General features: G+C 48.4%; 4 protein-coding genes across 4 annotated transcripts; 2 read left to right on the top strand and 2 right to left on the bottom strand.

The window, feature by feature from the left end:
• Nucleotides 1–57: 57 nt before the first annotated feature.
• BDV59DRAFT_210949 (transcription factor domain-containing protein) lies at nucleotides 58–2,461 on the top strand (the record flags this gene model as incomplete). Its single annotated transcript, XM_073695692.1, has 7 exons — nucleotides 58–183; nucleotides 250–410; nucleotides 472–1,011; nucleotides 1,044–1,316; nucleotides 1,370–1,744; nucleotides 1,792–2,027; nucleotides 2,079–2,461. The coding sequence occupies exons 1-7, from the start codon at nucleotides 181–183 to the stop codon at nucleotides 2,459–2,461; spliced, it is 1,971 nt and encodes a 656-aa protein (XP_073543588.1). The 5' UTR covers nucleotides 58–180.
• A 176-nt stretch (nucleotides 2,462–2,637) lies between these two features.
• BDV59DRAFT_210947 (uncharacterized protein) lies at nucleotides 2,638–4,373 on the bottom strand (the record flags this gene model as incomplete). The annotated part of the gene is made up of 2 exons (XM_073695691.1): nucleotides 3,988–4,373; nucleotides 2,638–3,942 (listed from the first exon to the last, which is right to left on the bottom strand). Exons 1-2 carry the CDS (start codon nucleotides 4,012–4,014, stop codon nucleotides 2,638–2,640), a joined length of 1,332 nt encoding a protein of 443 aa, XP_073543587.1. The 5' UTR covers nucleotides 4,015–4,373.
• A 4,878-nt stretch (nucleotides 4,374–9,251) lies between these two features.
• BDV59DRAFT_210945 (MFS transporter) lies at nucleotides 9,252–10,913 on the top strand. The gene has a single exon (XM_073695690.1). It carries the CDS (start codon nucleotides 9,317–9,319, stop codon nucleotides 10,841–10,843), a length of 1,527 nt encoding a protein of 508 aa, XP_073543586.1. The 5' UTR covers nucleotides 9,252–9,316; the 3' UTR covers nucleotides 10,844–10,913.
• Nucleotides 10,914–11,312: 399 nt separating this feature from the next.
• BDV59DRAFT_210942 (cytochrome P450) lies at nucleotides 11,313–12,963 on the bottom strand (the record flags this gene model as incomplete). The annotated part of the gene is made up of 3 exons (XM_073695689.1): nucleotides 11,313–11,900; nucleotides 11,947–12,331; nucleotides 12,383–12,963. The coding sequence occupies 3 exons, from the start codon at nucleotides 12,961–12,963 to the stop codon at nucleotides 11,313–11,315; spliced, it is 1,554 nt and encodes a 517-aa protein (XP_073543585.1).
• Between the last annotated feature and the right edge of the window lie 219 nt (nucleotides 12,964–13,182).

Genomic DNA, 13,182 nt, shown 5'->3' with positions numbered 1-13,182 from the left:
TTTAGTGTAAACTGCGGCCGCTTGAACCTGTGGGGATTGCACTTCGGAACTACCAACATCTACCGTTGATTAATGCAAGGGATGTGTGCGTATGCACTTCAACACCTGATAGAAAGGAAATAGATCTTGATATTTGCTAAAATACACGAATGGACTTCTATTCACCTTTTAAGTCCCGATATGGTACTAAAACCCACCGACCCACGCTGTCAGCGATGGCTGCATAATGGCTAATTGGACTCGAATTAGAGCAATAACCCCAGCCGCAAAAGGAAACAGAGAGAGACTTCGGCTTGTCAGCCATGTCGTCAACGCAAAGTGCGCTGCGATTCCACTCGTCCTATCTGTCAAACCTGTGCGCGCCGGGACATCCCCTGCTCGTACCTTGAACCTCCCACAGTCAGTCCACTGTAGGTACCCACGTCGTCGGGTAGTATGCAACTTCGGGAATCTTAAGTTCATTCGATATAGGTTTAATACAGATCGCCCATCTAAACGGCTCTTTTCACGGCAAGACGACGATGGGACTGTATGTTATAACGGTGTCAACGCAATGGGTGTCCTCACAACACAGCCCCAACCAACCGCACCAAGCGAAGAGCAGTTCTTTGGAGATTCATCTGTTGCGTCACTTCTACAAGGTATAAGCGGCTCTTCGGAAACAAACACCTCGAAGCCAAACCAAAAGCGACTTGACGGTGACCAGCACCAGCGGCCTACATCAGTCCAGAGCTTGTTTAGTCCTGTTGTCCGTTTCCAGTTTGAAGATTTCTCTTTGCCACCTCGCGCTCTAGCGGATCACTTGCTGGACTGTTACTGGGCTGGAGTGCATACGTTGTACCCTTTCATCCATCGGCCGACATTCCAGCAAGGTTATTCGCGTCTATGGTCTGCACCTCACGACAACAACACTTCAGAACAAGATCCAAACAATACAGGCCTTGGGAGTCCATCCTCCCCTCCTATCGTATTTTATTGTGCCTTAAATGCAATGTTTGCTCTGGGATGTCAGTATTCGGCCTTTGCTGGAACCGAGCGAGAAGCAAAGGAGAGGTCTTTCTGCAACGCTCCAACAAGTTATTACGGCAAGTCGACCTTCTCGATCACGGTGACCTCTCTTTGGTGCAGGCACTCCTAGCCAATGCACATTACCTTCAGAGCACACTGTACGCTGATCGCTGCTGGAATACTATTGGACTTGCTTGTCGCGTAGCTGAAGGTATCGGCCTTCACTCGACAGACCATGATAATAGATGGACATACGCAGAGCTACAAACACGACGGTGTGTTTGGCATGCCTGTGTTATGATGGATGTGTAAGTTTTCAATTATTAGGAGTCTTCGATAATTTGTTCATATACAATTGCAGGTCCGCTAGCATGGCCCTAGGCCGGCCTTCTATGATCTCGCGCCATCATAGAGTCCCATTACCAGATTCCCTGGGCGAGCATATTACTGGAGATCCAACTCCTCGTGTCGACTTATTCTTCAACCTCAACATGACCCTCTTCTACATCTTGGGTGATATACTAGGGACGATCTATGAGCCACATCGAGCATCCAGGGCAGGCCCACAAAGGGATCCCCGGCCCAACCTCGAATTTACAGCACATATTAACGAAATAGAGAAGTCTTTGTTGTTATTTTATTCGGATTTGCCTCCATCCCTCCGGTGGGAGGGTGTCGATCGACGCCAGCCCGGTGACATGCAGATGTCGCGTAAGAGCAACATATTGCGTGCCAGGTCAGGATAGTCTACTCAGATAAGTATGCATATTAACAAGCGTATAGATACTTACATCTAAAGATATTACTTTACCGGCCAATGCTGACGCATCTTTACCGCTGTCATCAACAGCGACCACGTCCTTCCTGTCTTAGCAACCTCGAAGATCCTCATTCTTCAGCATATCTGCGCATCATAGAGGATTGTTCTTATAAATGCGTCGACGCAGCGGAGCAACTTGTTTCCTTCCTTGCTATCACCGGCGAAGAATGCCGTCCAATATGGTGGTACTCGGTTCTTTGTAAGTCCTTCGATATTCTCTTTCGGCCCCTCGCTCGCTGACACTCCCTAGACATGTTTACGGCTGGAGTTGTGTTGATATTCGCAAACCTGTGTCCGCAGGTAACGGACCAGTTTCCTCCCAGTGCGCTTGGGAATGCTTGGAAGGATTGCCTGGAGTTTCTAGAAGAGAAGGTCGTGAGCAGCAGCGGTGCCAGGAAATGTGCCCACGATTTACGGAGAGCTGCGTACCTTGCCGGTTCGAATGAACATGCGAGCACACAGGTATCAGATAGAAAGCAAGCGCCTGAAGGCATAGGTGACTTTCCCGTCGCTAATGTCGATTCTGCACATGGCGTGTCGGATTCATTCGAATCCCAGGGATGGTGGGATGACAGTTTCCTGACGGATCTGCTTTGGGACGATTTTATCACAACAATACCACTCTACTTCTAACTATCATCGACAGTATTCTTACCAAGAATGAAAGCAGTTTAGTATCCATTATGCATCTGCCAATTCTTCCGAACACCATCCTAAATCATGTACATAGTATTGGAGACCTTGATACTTCACTAGGTTATTTAAATTTCTCAGTGGAGTTTTCAGCATTTCCATTATCAAGGATAAATTCAGTCCAAGTGCATCATATCTAAGACACTCCTAGTGTAGTTCCACAGTGGAGTGGAATAGTCCGTGCAGAACGTATATCCGGTATAATAAGTGCTTTGTTGACCCTGCAAGGAGTAGAGCTTTTCATAGAAGCCATCGCGAATATTGTCCACCGATACCATCAATGGCTCTGGGGAGTGCGATGCAAATGCTGCAATCCTGGGATCCTTGATGTCATACGTTCCCGCTGTACCCATACGTCTGATGTCAGAGATGATCATCTGTTTCGCGTCCTCAGCTGTGAAATTGGCGTCACCCACAACCTTTGACATAAAGTAACCCGGTACACCAGAGTACTCCAACTCCCATTGCAATGGCGATAGAGGGAGCTTCCCCGGGTTACTGGGATTGGTGTTGACAACGTCGATATTATCGGGGATACCAGTGTTGGCAATGGCTGTCGCATAGTAGCTATTGTATGTCCACTTGGTAAAAAGGGCTAGCTCCTCCTGACGTAGGTCGAAGCCTCGCAAATTTGATAGTGTGGGAGGGAACGTAATCAGGAGTTTCTTTGCTCGGATATACTTTTCAGTGCCGTCTGCGGTTTCAATAACTAACTCCACGCTATCGCAATCACGTCTTGCCCGTGAGACAATTGACTCATAGAATATGTTTAGATCGTCGATATAATTAACCGCCTTGTCGAAAAGTACGTCAGTACCGTTCTTTGGCCGGATATATCCACCACCTAGCAGGGCATCGATGTGGGGAATACCGAAGCTCTGGATGACATATATCAACGGGGTATCGAGGAGGTTGCCGACAACATGAGTGAATGTAAATATTATAGCAAGGGCTTTATCTAGCTTATGCTGTTTCACAAACTCACGAAATGGTCGGAGGAGAGCTTCTGGCATTGGGTTAGGGAGGTTGAAGGGACCGGTGGAGAGATAGTCGAACTGCTCAATTGAGCGGCGATACAGACGCGCTGCCACAATTAGTCCCAAGCCGTCTTTCTCAGGCGGTACTTTTTCGCCCGTAGTGAAGTCGATATGGTGTTTAATTAGTGTGCTTGGAAGCAGGGGCTTATGTTCGACATTAAGTTGGGCGAAGAAGTCTCTAGTGATATTATTGTTGAAATATCCCTCTACTCCATAGTTGACATAGCGACCATCTGGCAAATATAACGTCTCGGAGTGCCCTCCTAAACGTGCCTTCTTTTCGACCAGTGCCACACTGTAACCTTTCTGTCTCAGCTGCACCGCAGCGTATGTACCGGTAGCACCGCCGCCGAGGATACAGACATCACGCGTAATGAGGTCCTCCTGTGTGAATTTGGCCGTTGCAATTGCTGGAAGGAAACAACCTACCAAATAGTAACCGCGGGAAATATACATTGTAAATGCATCTAATTGAGATTGAACGTCTTAGGAAAACGGTGCGATTATTTATTTTTTTCATAAGCCGCTTTCTTCACTGGAATTCGCCGGGCATGTGAGTTCCGTATATATCACTCGTTCGTTGGAAACCCCCCGAGCAGCCCAGAGTCCCCTGGTTAGATTTGATGAAAGCCACTCTATACTAAGGGTAACATTACTTGCCCTTGTAGTTAAGATGGCGCTGAACCGTGAGCTGTTGATATAAAGAATGGAAGAATAGCTATTTCTGGAGTCTCTAGTAATGACAGAAAGAGGCAGAACGCAAACAATATGGGTCCGTATGTTGAGGGATGCTGAATCTGTTTGGTACTTATACCAGAAGTCTAGATTAACGCCAGAGAAGCAGCTTAAAATAAAACAAAAGGAACAATAATAATGTGTCTGAAGGCATTGGCGTTTTAAATGGGAATTGATCCCATACAGTCATGTGACTTTGGAAACACATTTCTAATGGTGTGATGGGTATTTTGCTGCGATATATTTTGATAATGTCCATATTAAAAGTACCATACAAATATAGGGAAACGTATATCGCTGTGGAAGAGACAGTGGCTGTATGCATAAGGAAATAGTATTGAACTTACTCCGTTTCTCGAAGACCTTGTGACCACGCACAATCCTTAGGTGCCTCGGATCCCCCGCATTTTCGGCTCCACATTGGAGACCCGCGCATTAGTTCTATGGTAGTCTCGGCCAGAAGAGTGCGATACGACCAGATGTGCCAAATAATCCAAAAAAATACTGCATTGCCAGAGCAGAGTGACTCATGTCAGACTCATCTCACCCAGAGACTGAAACCTATCCTTGCCCGATCTGCCAACGGCCCTTCGACCGGCGAGATCATATGCGCAGGCATCTGGGATCCCGTAAGTATTACCCAGTGGGAAGAGACTACTCGGATAGATCTGACGCAGGGCTTCTCACAGACCAGAACGCAAGGGCCTATAAATGTTCTCTCTGTCAAAAGGCCTACAACCGTCGGTGAGAGCCCAGAGACGCATAGTGACAATGGACTCTGCTAAACCAGGCAGCGACGTGTTATCACGGCACTATGCTATCCATCACAGTGAACCCAAAGGCACTGAAGGGCAAAAACGACTGACAAAAAAGACCCGAACGCGGGCAAACAAGGCATGTGAGGCTTGCGCCGCATCGAAACTCAGGTGCGACAACGGTCGTCCTTGTACGGTGAGCACTACGTAAAGCCTTACAGAAAATGGGCCGAAAACTAAGCTTCAGGCATATAGCGATGTAAGCAAGCTGGTCGAGCTTGCGAGGAACAGCATGGAGAGACTAACTCGCCCATACCTGATATCGTCTCAGCATACGATTCTCAAGTGCGCAGCAGTCAGGGATTGAATGCTGCTAACACAACGAATCGAGATATCCAATGTCCAACCACATATGATCTAGAGGAGGCGCAACTCACACTGCCCCAAGGCATGAACCATGTAGGGACCCTAAGCGAATGGCAAGTACCTGGGCAACAGGACTGGGGATACCCAGCGTACTTTGAGCAGATTATGATGCCTCCTGATCCAACGTTTGTATATCCGGATTTACCGGTAGACATATCCACCTATCTGCAAGGAATAGATGCAGATGAATCCTGGGACTCCCTGGACATGCTTGACTTTGTGATAGATTCCGACAAATCTGAGAAAAATGAGCCACAGACAAGGGATCATGGAGAAACTGGCCCTCTATTTACCCCGGGGCAAGCGTGCACAACACCAGGTGACAAAGAGAGACATCCTTGGTAGGAGATTGCATAGGGATGATTGGCAAATGACTAACTGCGAGAGATAAGGGCTTGGGTACCAACATCACATCAACGTGCATTTACCGATCAAAGTCAAATCTTGATTGACCGAGACGTTGTTGATCAAGCTGCATCGTCACCAGAAGCGATCCATTTCAAGATGCCAATAAAAGATTGTATGAGCCAAGAGGTGCGCGACAATCTATTACAGTTCATTTCTCGGGTGACGAAGTCCGAGGCATCCATTTCAGCTTTCCCTGACCCAGAATTCCTTGATGTTCTCGTTAATACTGGAATGTCCCGAAGATTGGATAAGGGGAGTTGGATCCATCCTGGAACATTGTGCTACAGATCCATGCGGCTGGAGCTCATCACAGCCTTGATAGCTGCTGGGTGTGTATGTTATGGCATATCATCGATCAATAAAGCAGGGGTGATGCTGCAAGAAGTAGTACGAATCTCACTCGAGAGACTGGTATGGCTCTAGTATATACACTTTTCGAACCAAGCTGCGATGGGTTAACACATACAAGTTCGAAACAGATAACGAAGTAATCCGTGATATTCAATATCTGCAGGCATTCATGGTATGGGTCGACATTGGAATGACATGTGGCTATCCGCGCAAAATGGAGATTGCGGAGAGTCGGTTCCCACAGTTATGCACAGTAATTATTTATCCCCATAATCTGTGACAAATCTGAGCCCTAGCTGATTGACCAGGCACTGAGAAGTGCGGGTGTTTTCGCCGCGAGGTTTTACAAACCAATTTTGCCTTCACCAGAAGACGATAAAGATGCACTATCCCAAAAATGGAGCCAGTGGGCAAGGCAAGAGTCGTTCAAGAGGTACAGTTAGTAACAGTATGAGAAGCCTCGGTAATCTAATGGTTTTCTGCAGATTAGCATACTCCGCCCTCGAGCTTGATATGCGAGCTGCTATAACATTCAATCGCAACCCGGCGACATCTTATGTTGAGTTTACAGCGCCCCTTCCAGCAGCGTCAGAAGAATGGCTTGCATCGTCTGCTGAAGAATGGCGGTATATTTATTTAAGCCGGGAATATAGTGATGACAAAGACCAAATTGCTCTCAGAGACATACTACCGTCTCCTAGCTTGCTCAACAACCTCGGATTTGGCCTCGATATTTCGAAGGCTAGATCTGTGTTCTTTTCCGCCCTTGCTGGGCAGATATTTGAGTTTCAAAAACAAGTGATCCTTGCAAAGAACTCCTGCGGCCATCGAAGCACTAGCCTGCAACTCTCCATTCGCGCGCAGCAGCAAGATCTGATCCAGGCACTGATGAGTATAAGGGACACAAGTGCAGACGGAAAGCCGGAATTATTTCTTCTGAAAGAATTTCTGGCTTTGTCACTTTACACCAACATCGAAGAGGTGCAGATATTTGCTGGCAAGCACGGTGTGTTCGAGGCCCGTCGGGCTTATTCCGCCCTAGAGTCATGGTTTGAGGACTCCCAGTCACGCAACGCTGTTTGGCACGCTGGCCAAGTTCTTCGAGCTGGTCAATATATTCAGCCTTTTCAATTTCGGGGATACGAATCGATCATGGTATACCATGCCAGTCTAGTATTATGGGTGTATGGAATTCTCCACGGTGCGACCATCAAGCACAGAATAGCGACGTCACCCGAGTACTGCCGAAATGATGCGAACTACCATGTGCAGCAATACCAATCTTTACCGGACGCTGCTTCGCAAAGGCCAATACGCTTGGATGGACCTTTGGATGATACAGTCCAACAATGGCTTGACGCTGGCTCCGGATGTCCGGGATTGGAATTTCGTCCTCACGGGACTGATCACTACCCCCCGGAAGGAATTACAATTTTCTGTGATCTGCGAAATTCTAATTTGGTCATGGCGGCTGGGCGTGCTATACTGGAAAATAACTATCAATCCAGTTTAGAGAGGAGCAGGCCTTTGCCGCCCCTAGTACAGCGTCTCTGTAATATGATGAATGAGCTGGGAACATTGCCGAAGACGCAAATATGACGTATGGGTCAAACACAGTCAAAAGCCACGTATATTGGATATATCATCCATGGTGCTGATCTTTCTCCTTTGGCGGGTCTACATGCTTGTTACATGCAGGGCATTCTTGCAGCTCCTGAAATCCGTTTTGCGGTAAGAGGCATTTTTCACATCTCACGGAAGGAGCATGCCATAGTAATAAATGCTCAATATTCTCAAATACGTTGCAAATATATAATATATTTATTGGACTTTGCATTGATGTGTTGATTCACATGGCCTAGGGAATGATGAAGAGTTCTCGTAGAAAGGATCTGAACAATCTTTGCTGCATGGCAAAGGAAATGCTGTCCTACCAAGATCCATCGAAAAGACAACGTACCAACTTGCACCGCGAATAACGCGGCTGGAATTACGCAGCACTGCTCTATCCCGCAGGGGCGCATGAAATCACCACGCCCCCATAGGACACGTGGGCGGCTTCGGACTCAACCCGATCTTCGTCCAGGCACGCTAGTCTATTTGTTATATCGCGAAAAAGGGTTCTCTTCTACTGGGATTATCAAGAACCACCTATTCATGACGAAGCCACCTACATCATTCTTTCCGGTTCCCTATCATCCTGTGGCCTCAGCTCTCGCCACGCCGACGAAGCGAGACGCCCCCGTCGATGTATGCATAGGGTCCATTATACTGCGTAAATGCATCACAGTATACGATTTTAATAAGCAATTTTGTGTCGGTGAAGATGCATCGTGTCTTGGTTACAATCCCTACGGTGTACAACCAGGATCGATTGTCACCCGCATGGCTTGCATTAAGCAGTAGGCCTCTCGTTAGGGCAGATGAAAGTTACGACAACATACAGTGTGTTGTTGGCGTGAGGTCGGTACGTTCGGCGTATTAGGCGGAATAAGAAAAAGTATACGTCTTCGTTGTCACTCAAGCGATTGCCTTTACCGGTCCAGAAGTCTCCCGTCGAAGAGATGAAAAGAGCATCAACCTTTACCACGTACAATGGCAATGCTGATGCTAATCAATCCAAGAGCACTAAGTTCTGACAGCAGTCCAGTCGATCGCGCCGGAGATAATTTCGAGCCAATGGTTCCGCTATCGGAAACCAAGCAAATTCAAGGGCATACCAAGCATTATTAAGAACGGAATTTACCCGCAGAACCGCCGCATTCTGCAGAGTAGCATGTTCTCTTCCTCCGCCGATTATCCCACATAGATCATGCAATGCTGACGAATTTGGTGCTGGTGATGAGGTCGGTATGGAAAAGAAAATCCTAAAGACAAGCAATATGACGATGGTTGATTGCCCCTGATGCACTAGATCGGCACGGAGTTCATCAAACCTCAACCGTGGCGGCGCCCACCCGGGCTCGGCAAAGTGGTACTCCGAAAAAAAAAGTTAAGATAATCTTTCCATCTTATCTCGAAACTTTTCATTCTCTCTACGCAGTCCGGAGTTGGTCTTCCATTTTTTTCGGTGGATTCTCACCATGAAGAACCTCGGCGAGGACCTTGATTTGGGACTGCAACAGCAGCAATCACATGTCTCCATCGCTCAGACATTCTCTCCTGTCCGGGAGATTGTGTTCGTGTTTGTGATATGCATGGCCCAGTTCATGACCCAAGCCGGCCTGGGACAATGCCTTTCGCCTTTGACTATAATCGGAGACAGTTTGGGCATCCAGAATGACGGCATCCTCAGCTGGTGCATCGCAGGCTACTCCCTCACTGTAGGAACGTTCATCTTGTTCTTTGGCCGATGTGGTGATGTATTTGGTTATCGTCCGATGTTCATAATTGGTTTTGCTTGGTTCGCATTGTGGTCCTTGGTTTGTGGGCTCAGCGTGTACAGCAATTACGTCCTTTTTATCTTCGCCCGTACCCTACAAGGCTTGGGACCTGCGATGCTTCTGCCCAACGGGCTAGCCATCTTGGGAGCCACGTACCAGCCGGGCACCAAGAAAAACATAATATTTGCTCTATTCGCAGCGTCCGCCCCCAATGGTGCTGTTATCGGTGGTGTCTTTGGTGCCCTATTGGCTCAGCTAGCGTGGTGGCCCTGGCTATTTTGGATCATGGCCATTGTATGTGCCTTGTGTGCCTTCCTTGGCTGGCTTGTGGTTCCGCCCATCCAGCATGAACGCGAGAAGGACAGCATGACCTGCCTGGAGTGGTTGCAAGAGTTGGATATCATGGGAGCTATCCTCGGAGTAGGTGGGCTTGTTCTTATCAATATTGCCTGGAACCAGGCACCGTCTGCTGGGTGGGAGATGCCCTATGTCTACGTGATCTTAATCATCGGTGCGATTGTTCTCGCCTTATTTTTCTTCTGGGAGTTGCATTTCGCTGTCAAACCGCTGATCCCTTTCCATGCGCTTACCCTCGATGTCTCGTTCGTCCTGGGCTGTGTGGCCTGCGGATGGGCCGCCTTCGGCATCTGGAGCTACTACACATGGCTATTCTTTGAGCGTATCCGCGGCATTACCCCATTATTGGCCTCGGCTGAATACGTACCACCCACGGTTTCCGGACTGCTCGCGTCTGTCACGACGGGATATCTCATGAGTTGGCTTCGGCCTAGCTGGATCATGCTGATGTCGATGGTGGCGTTCACGGTGGGGATTGCTGTGGCCGGGACTGCACCGGTGGGCCAAACCTACTGGGCTCAGACCTTTGTATCCATGATCGTCATGCCATGGGGGATGGACATGTCTTTCCCAGCAAGCACCGTGTTGCTGTCAAACGCTGTGGAACGCAAACACCAGGGAATCGCGGCCAGCCTGGTTACCACTGTGGTCAATTACAGCATCTCGCTGGGCCTCGGATTTGCTGGGACAGTGGAAGTGTATGTGAACAACGGTGGACATACATTTCACGATGTCCTGGCTGGGTATAGAGGGAGTTACTATATTGGGATCGGACTCGGAGGGCTGGGTATCGCCGTGAGTTTGGTATATCTGATCAAGAGCATTTTAAAGGACAGGAAGATCGAGGAAAAGAAGGATTCCTATGCATAATATGCTTCGTTAATGTATATATTATTAGCTATCAATATAGACTTAGATATTATAATCGAAAGAGAGTGGCATCCATATACTCCATTGTCCCTATAATAAGCCTGGATCTCTCTGAACCCTTACACACCTTTGGAAACTCCCCTTCCAGGCACCAGAACGAACTCTTCTTAATATCTAACAACATCTCCCTATATCTTCCTAGATTTCTTTCCTCGTGAAGCATTTTGGTGGGATGGTTATTGTCTTCCCAAATATCCCTCTCGTATTCGACATCTCGACTCCAGTCCTGTGTTCCATGCAACTTCAGATTGTTAAAGCTCAATAACTAGGCCATGAAAGATCGACCAAAGTTGTGGCGGCATCATTCGTCAATCGAAAAAAGATTAAATTAACTAGATAATTCATACTGTGTATAAACATCCGCTTTGCTATACACAACTCCTGCAAAACACCAAACAGAAAACATACACTACTTAGCCAACCTGACCCTAGTTGGTAATCCTAGCGATGGCTTAGCTGTGACATCCAGGACTTGATACATGAACGTCCCCTCCTCATAAACAATCTCAAAATCAAATGTCCTCACCGTCATCACCAAGGCAATCTTTAGCTGCATCAAAGCCAACGTCTGGCCCAGACACATCCTAGGTCCCTTCTCGAACGGTCTCCATGCGTCTCGCGGGACAAAGTATGGATCTGCTGGATCAGTAACTAAGTGCCTTTCGGGATAAAACCTCCCTGCGTCCTTAAAGAGATCTTCCCGACGCATGGTGGCGCAGTTGTTGACGAGGACCGCGAAGGGGTATGTGGGCCATTCTTTGCCGTCTGCGAGAAGGGTTTGATCTGGTTGGCCGCGGCGGAGGCTGACGCCTGTTGGAGGCCAGAGGCGGAGGGCTTCCTTTATGACGGCGAGGGTATAGGGGAGATTATTTACGAGGTTAGGATCACTGCGGAGGAAGTTTGCCGCGGCGGAGACGTCTGTGCCGAAGAGGGCGTTGTGTTCTTCTCGGAGGCTGTGAAGGACTTTAGGGTGCTTGCTTAAGGCGGCGTATGTATACTGGTTTCTGTTAGTGATGATGGAGCAAAGACTGCGAAAGACTTACGCAGAGGGTGCTGGCTGAAGTGTCGTGGCCAGCAAAGATGAGCGTCTTGACCGACGCGACGAGCATGTCCCTCGTATATTTATCCATGGAGGCGCTAGGTGGTACAGACCTGTTCAGGATGCGGCTGGTAGCAATGGCGTCGTCGATGGCGTAGTATTTGGCCTTTTCGCTTGGAATGGCAGCTGGGCCACCGACGACTCGTTGGTCTACCAGTCGGCCAACATAACGATCTAGAGCACGTCCGTTGCTCCACTTCTGATAGTATCGGCGGGGGCTGACGTCGTAGAGATAGCGAGACCAGAAGTCCTGGGGTGCCAGGGCAGCCTGGTTCCGGAAGAGCTCGAGGAATTCGTCGTCATCCCTCTGTGCATTGCACTTGATTCCCCTATACTGCGTCAGTTGGTGCTCGATCATCGATAATGGCTGTGTATCCTACAAGATTACCCAAGCCGAGATGTTAAATATCATCCTTGCACCCAAATCTTCCATTCTGAAGACATCATCCATTTTGGAGTGCTCTCTTAAAACACCAGCAAAAGCCAGCGCCTCGTCCACGATATTCGGAACATGCTGCAAAAGCTTCCGCGGCTGGAAACCCGGAGTGAAAGACTTGCGCGCAATAAACCAGTCATGTCCATTGGCAGAGACCATAGACTTCTCACCAAGTATAGGACCGGTCCACTTCTGCATGACAGCAGACTCCTTGGGAAGATTCATCTTATGGACAATCTGCGTAGCCAGTTCCGGATGGGCAATGACAAGCTGCGGCGGCGCGAGCGGCCACAGATCAAGGTAGAAGAAGTCACCGAGGCCGTACCGCTGCCGCATCAAGTGGGCGAACAACTGTGGAGTGGCATCAGGAGGTAGAGTGCTTGCGATCTCTCGCATGATTAAGAAGTGACCCCAGATAGCGTGATGCGGCGGCCCAGGGAGATTTTTGAACATGCTGCGTTGCTGGCGCAGTCTCACGAGGAAGTAGCTCGCGAGAGCGACTAGGACGACACATAGACCGAGCATTATTATATTCGGGTGTTGGGGACCAGGGGTCGTCACTAGTGGAATAGATGCAGAGTTGAAGTGGTGAAGAGACGACGAGGTAGGCCAAATATTCAGCTTCAAGCATACTGTCTAGAAGATCTTGTTTAAAAATTTTCTTTTTGTTCAATGTGAGTCTCCTAGGCACTTATATAGTTGTTCTTAACGGGTCGGTGCGCATCCTGTGATCGTTATGTTGTG

The sequence above is a fragment of the Aspergillus ambiguus genome (assembly GCF_047715705.1).
Source record: "Aspergillus ambiguus strain CBS 117.58 unplaced genomic scaffold BDV59scaffold_50, whole genome shotgun sequence".
NCBI lineage: Eukaryota > Fungi > Ascomycota > Eurotiomycetes > Eurotiales > Aspergillaceae > Aspergillus > Aspergillus ambiguus.
Note: the sequence above shows the minus strand (reverse complement) of the source record. Positions and strands in the feature narration are given on the sequence as shown.